The sequence below is a fragment of the Peromyscus leucopus genome, chromosome 9 (genome assembly GCF_004664715.2).
Source record: "Peromyscus leucopus breed LL Stock chromosome 9, UCI_PerLeu_2.1, whole genome shotgun sequence".
Taxonomy (NCBI): domain Eukaryota; kingdom Metazoa; phylum Chordata; class Mammalia; order Rodentia; family Cricetidae; genus Peromyscus; species Peromyscus leucopus.
Genome location: NC_051070.1, coordinates 5,412,071 through 5,418,070, shown reverse-complemented (window position 1 = coordinate 5,418,070; position 6,000 = coordinate 5,412,071). Strand labels below are relative to the sequence as shown.

General features: G+C 49.0%; 1 protein-coding gene across 1 annotated transcript in view; it reads left to right on the top strand.

Annotated features, from left to right (window-relative positions):
• The first annotated feature begins 5,123 nt into the window (after window positions 1-5,123).
• Hs6st3 (heparan sulfate 6-O-sulfotransferase 3) overlaps window positions 5,124-6,000 on the top strand; it is a 711,590-nt gene continuing 710,713 nt past the window's right edge. Inside the window, exon 1 of the mRNA XM_028868310.2 lies at window positions 5,124-5,985. Coding sequence (XP_028724143.1) covers window positions 5,279-5,985 — 707 coding nt within the window. The 5' untranslated portion in view covers window positions 5,124-5,278. The remainder of the gene's footprint in view (window positions 5,986-6,000) is intronic.

The window sequence follows — 6,000 nt, the reverse complement described above, 5'->3', positions numbered from 1 at the left end:
CCCAGCCTCTTTCTAATTTCTTCTGTACTGTTTCTATTTTTCTGGCATTTAAATTCTTGAGGGCAAACCTTATTATTTTCAATGCTTCCCAATGTAAGCCAACTACCGAAGTGTACCTGGTTCTTTATGTATTATATATGCATCTCATTACATATTTTGGATTAAATGAATTAATTATATCTGTCTCTTCATCACTTTCCTTCTCTGTAGGATTCATGAAAGCAGGTCTTGATTCATCTTGTTTCACGGTGTAGCTCAAGTCTCCAGAGCAATATGGTAAATGCTCAACAAATTCTTGTTGAAGAAATAACTGCACATCCACTATGAAAACACTAGTGCGTTACTTACATTATACTGAGTTAATGAACATACATTATGCATACAGATAGCAGTTTCCATGCTTCCCTGACAGGCTGCTATCTATGGTGGGTAAGGAAGGTTATACAACAAAGCCAAAAAAATCAGCCATTCATATAAACAGGAATTCTGAAAAGCAATATGTAGGGACACAGTTGCCTCAAAATCACAGTGATGTAGGGAACTGGAATATGTTTATTATAGATCACAATTCTGTCTGTGATTTGGACTAACTCTACTAATGCTTCTAATAACTTCCTAAGGAAGAGGTTAGTGTTACTTGTAAGCTGTGTAACCAAGGGACTGGGTGCAGGGCTTGCTACAAAATCAAGAAGGAATTCATTTCAGTGGACAAGAACAAGATTTATTCTTTATTTTATTTTTAAAATTGTATGTGTATGAGTATATGTCTGTGTACTGTTGTGTCTTCAGTGCCCAAAGAGGACGGAAGAGAGTGTTAGCTTTCCTGGGACTGTTGTAAACATCATATGGTGCTGGAAATCAAGCCCAGTTCTTCTGGAAGAACAATCACTTCTCTTTACTGAACCATCTCTCCATCCCAGACTCACTCTCGAAAGAGTCAGAGGTGTGATCTATTTTGTTTTTCATCTGCTTTGAAGGGCACGCTCATCGATGCGGTCTGTGTGTAAACAGAGGATCTGACACTGTTCTCTGGGATAGTTTGGATCTCTGATTTCTCCAGGGTGTCCTCACCACTCGCAAAGGCAGTTTCTTGTACCAATGGGAAAAGGAAGAAGCTGAGATGCAATTTTATCTCCCAACTGAACTTGATTAAATGACGACTGTTCTAATCAAAAGTTTGAATCCTGGGGGGGGGGGGTGCATGCAATGCTGGTAACAGGTTTGAGAGTATTTGGGAAGAACAGAGGAAGAAAAAAATAAAGCGAAGGTAGAGAAAGAATCAGGCAAGATGATAATTGTATTAAAGCTTATTAAAGCATAAAACTAGGTGAACAAATCGCCTCACGGATAGCTAAGTGTTAAGCTTATTGCTAGACTGGCAGAGGAAGTGGAAGAAAGCTTTTTGAAAACATTACTTTTATTATTTTAATAATTTATGTAGGAATCATAGTAGCTGCAATCTGTTAGCCAGAAACAATTGCCAGCTGGTGTCATCCTGGAGTAACTATAGTAGGCCGAATGGAAATATGTTTTTCCTTTCACCTGGAGAGTGTTCCGTTTTAGAAAGTTTCTGTTCATTTTCTCCAGAATGCGATGTCTGCCCTCATAGATAAGGAGCCTGTTTATTGTGTGATTTAAGAGCTTCGATTGGGTTTACAACAAGTTCTACTGTGGTACTAGAGAGACCACACCTGGGACAGACAAGGTGTTTACCCAACCAAAGTTACCTATCATTAGAAATGAATTCCTGAGCACGTGCCTGAATTATCTCTGCAATTGCCTTCAATCTATGCATTGTTTTTCTTGCAATTACCTCAAGGAAAAGGTGACACCCCATCAGCTGTTTTACTGAAAGCAACAACAACAACAACAACAACATAAAAGATTTTAGAGGATTATAGGATAATGATTTTGAACATGTTATGAGGGCATATGTACTTATGGACACATAAGTTGTCAACAACATAGCTGTTGTATTTTTACAGTATTTTCTTCTGGAATTCTCATAAATGTCCCATTTTAATAACAATGCCATCGGTTTATGATTGGTACTGTCTTTTCCCTTGTTTATCTGGAAACTATGACTAGATGCCATAACATTGCAGGATGTGAAATTGCTCTGTTTTGCCTAGCAAGCCATGGGGAGAGGGAAAATAACTTAATTGTTCTGTAGCAATTCTGTTGTCTCTTCCTGCCTCCTGCCTCAGAGGGTCCCAAGAGGGGGAGAGGAAATCATGAGCCGTGTTGTTGATGTTCTGTGGATTTCTTCAGTGGTGATTTCAGGGTATTAGAAGCTTCTAAGTTTGGCTTTGCTTTCACCTGACCTTTCTTGGTTCAGTTTCCTCATCTCTGATGAGATATTACCCATCTTTCTTATCTCCTTAGAGTACTGTTCTGAGAAGCCAAGGAGAAGATGGCGAGAAAAGCGCTTTTCCACTATGCAAATTATCACCAACACTCCTATTATCCATTTGCCGATAAAGGCTCTACTGAACCATGAGATACAAAGCAGTGTTCTGGAAATACAATATTTCTCCAACAAAATAGTGTACAAAGGCATAATGACTTCTTACCTGAAGTGAAATCCTTCCGAGTGTGTGTGTGTGTGTGTGTGTGTGTGTGTGTGTGTGTGCGCGTGCACTTGGGTGCTTATGCACATGAAGGCCAGACGACAGCTTGGGATGTTGTCCTCAAATGCCATCCACTTTTTACTTGAGGCAGAGTCTATCACTGGCCTGGAACTTACCAATAGGCTAAGCTGGCGAACCAGCAGGGTGATGCAGTGATCTATTTGTCTCTTGTCTCTGCCTCCCTAACAACGGTGCTGAGATGACAAGCCCTGATCATCACACTCAGCTTTTAAAAAAGTTCCAGGAAAGGCACAAAGCTACACAGAGAAACCCTGTCTCGAAAAACCAAAAAAATAATAAATAAATAAATAAATAATTAAAATAAAAAAATAAAAATAAAAAAATAAAAAAAGTTCTGAAAATTGAAACCCAGGACCTTGTGCATGCATTTTATCAATTATCTCCCCAGCCTTAAAAACAAAACAAAACAAAAACAAACAAACAAAGCCTTTGTCAACTTGATGCATTTAGGAAATAATTCCTGGGCTTTATTGGGTTCCTCTTTCATAAACAACAACTCCTTGTTTTGGAGTGTAGTATGATCTCATTAACAGGATTTTAGACTCGAGTGAGAGAAAACAGAGTCCAGAAAGCTTTAGAGAAGCTGGTTCATTCTGCCCAACACCCTTCTCAGGGATGTAGACTTCTACAGTATCAAGAACGGTACGGTATGGGATGCAATTGTTAAAAGTTGAAAACGGGTAGAAGCGGAGGAGGGACGCTTTGTTGGGAAGCACCCCACCTGTCTAGAACAATAAAAATACCTTCTGATTAGCAAGCGTTAGCACTCCCAAAAGAGATCTGGATTTTAACCAATGGTTGCACATGGGACATGACAGAAGAGGCCCGACAGTTCTGAGGAAGAAGTAAGTCCAGCACAGCTTCCCTACCGAGTAGAAAGGTGGGCTGATGGGGAAGTGTGGGATACCGCAGCTGGTGGATATGTCTAGTTGCTAACCAGGACATCTTTGGCCTGGGCCAGGAATTCACACCAATTGCCCCAAATTTCAACACCCTGTCCCTTGTCTCTTGGAAAATCACACTAGCAGACCCAGACATTGTGGGCCAGGCACTCCAGTTTGATGTGAACTAGTTGGCATATCCATTCATTACCCCAAAATCACAAACTGTATTTAAGCAAAGATTGGATTCAGAGACAATTTCAAAATTTACACCCTCGAGAAATTAAGTTTCTAAAAACATCTGTGGACGGAGAAGGACTTCGCCATAAAATACAGGTGAGGAGAGTCGGTGATATGTTTCACTTGGGAAAGGTTAGTCCTGAACATTGAAGAGCTCACTTTGTGTCAGTAGAAAGAATTTTAGGAGGTGACCCTTAAACTCCATTTATACCCTGCATGGCTGCGTGCTGAACTGGCCTCGTGGTCAAAGACATGGAGGATGCACCGAACACAATGCCCTTCACATAGCAGGCGTTTAAGGGTTGCTAGTTGAATAAAGTTTTAGCGTTAATAGTTAATAGTTAAGGAAGGCTTGCAACAAACTTGAGCATCAGTTTGAATGCGTCGGGGAGACAGTAAACGAAGTCTGGAGTCATTACCATGCTGAGGAGGGACAAGAAACCCCTGTCTGTGTGGGACTTCCTGTCATAGGGGTGTCATTCCCGCAAACGAGACCAAGCGGGTTCCTGGCCACGCTCCTTCTGAGAAAGCTGCCAATGTTGCCATTTAGAGGAATCAGCGCCTCGCCAGCAACGCCCTCCGTGGGGCCTGTTCTCGCTCCACCCGTAGCCTTTCTGTCCGATCTCCCCGGCTCCAGGCTGAAAGGATTCCCATCCCCAGCTGCCTCCCGCGAGCCCCGCAGAGCCGCGGACTCCTCCCCTGGAAACTCCTCCGGGGCTGAGGAAGGCTTTGGCGCATGCTCTGTACCTAGGGCAGGTTTTTTTTTTTTTTTTTTTCTGCGGGTAGCAGGGCTCCTGTCACACCGGCTGGCGGGTTGTGGCGGTGCCAGCCCGCGTGAGCGAGTGTGTGCGCGTTGCCTGCGCCTGGGCGGGCGGACCCGGAGCAGTAGTGCGATTCGCCCGGGAGGCGGCTCCGCAGAGGCGTCTTGCTCGCCGACGCCGAGGGGCCGCTTTGCAAACTTGCGGCGGGCTCCGCGCACCCGAGGACCCGCGGGCGAAGGTGCGGGGCGCGGTGCACACGGAGGGCTGGGGCTGCGGGGCCGGGCCGCGCCTTTGCCCTTGGCCCGCGCCTTGGCGAGCTTCATGCAGCCCCTGTGCTCGCCGCCGCCGCCGCCGCCGCAGCTGCCCCGGGCAGGTCCGGGACCCGAACCCCGCGCCCCAGCGCCAGAGCGTCTGCCGACCGGCGGCGGGATGCTCCGTGTAGCCTGAGAGCGCCGCGTCCCGGCGCAAGAGGAGCCGGCTCCAGCCAGGCGCCCCGGGGATCGCGAGGAGCCGTACACGCCGCCGCCGGCGCCCGTCTTCCCGGCTCCGTAGGCCCCGGCTCCGCAAGCCCCGGAGTGCGGCGGGGCAGCCAGCCAGCCAGCCGCGCTCCTCGGCGGCAGGGGCATGGAGGAGCGGCGGGCTCCGAGCCGCGCCCCGGAGTCCCTGAAACTTCCGAGCAGGCGCCCGATCGCGCCCCTGCCGCTGCCGCCACCGCCACCTCACCTGCCGGCCTGAGAGCGGGACCATGGATGAAAGGTTCAACAAGTGGCTGCTGACGCCGGTGCTCACTCTCCTCTTCGTGGTCATCATGTACCAGTACGTGTCCCCTTCCTGCACCAGCTCCTGCACCAACTTCGGGGAGCAGCCCCGCGTCGGGGAGGCCCGCCCGCCCGCCGCCCCGAGTCCCGCCCGACGGGCACAGGCGCCCCCAGATGAGTGGGAGCGGCGACCCCAGCTGCCTCCACCACCCCGGGGACCACCCGAGGGGCCTCAAGGGGTCGCGGCTCCGGAGGATGAGGATGAGGATCCGGGGGACCCCGGGGAGGAAGAAGAGGAAGAGGAGGAGGAGGAGCCGGATCCCGAGGCGCCCGAAAACGGCTCCCTGCCCCGGTTCGTGCCGCGCTTCAACTTCACCCTGAAGGACCTGACCCGCTTCGTGGACTTCAACATCAAAGGGCGCGACGTGATAGTGTTCCTGCACATCCAGAAGACGGGGGGCACCACGTTCGGCCGGCACCTGGTGAAGAACATTCGCCTGGAGCAGCCCTGTAGCTGCAAAGCCGGCCAGAAAAAGTGCACCTGCCACCGGCCGGGCAAGAAGGAGACCTGGCTCTTCTCTCGCTTCTCCACCGGCTGGAGCTGCGGGCTGCATGCCGACTGGACCGAGCTCACCAACTGCGTGCCGGCCATCATGGAGAAGAAGGATTGTCCCCGCAACCACAGCCACACCAGGTACCGTCCCTGTCC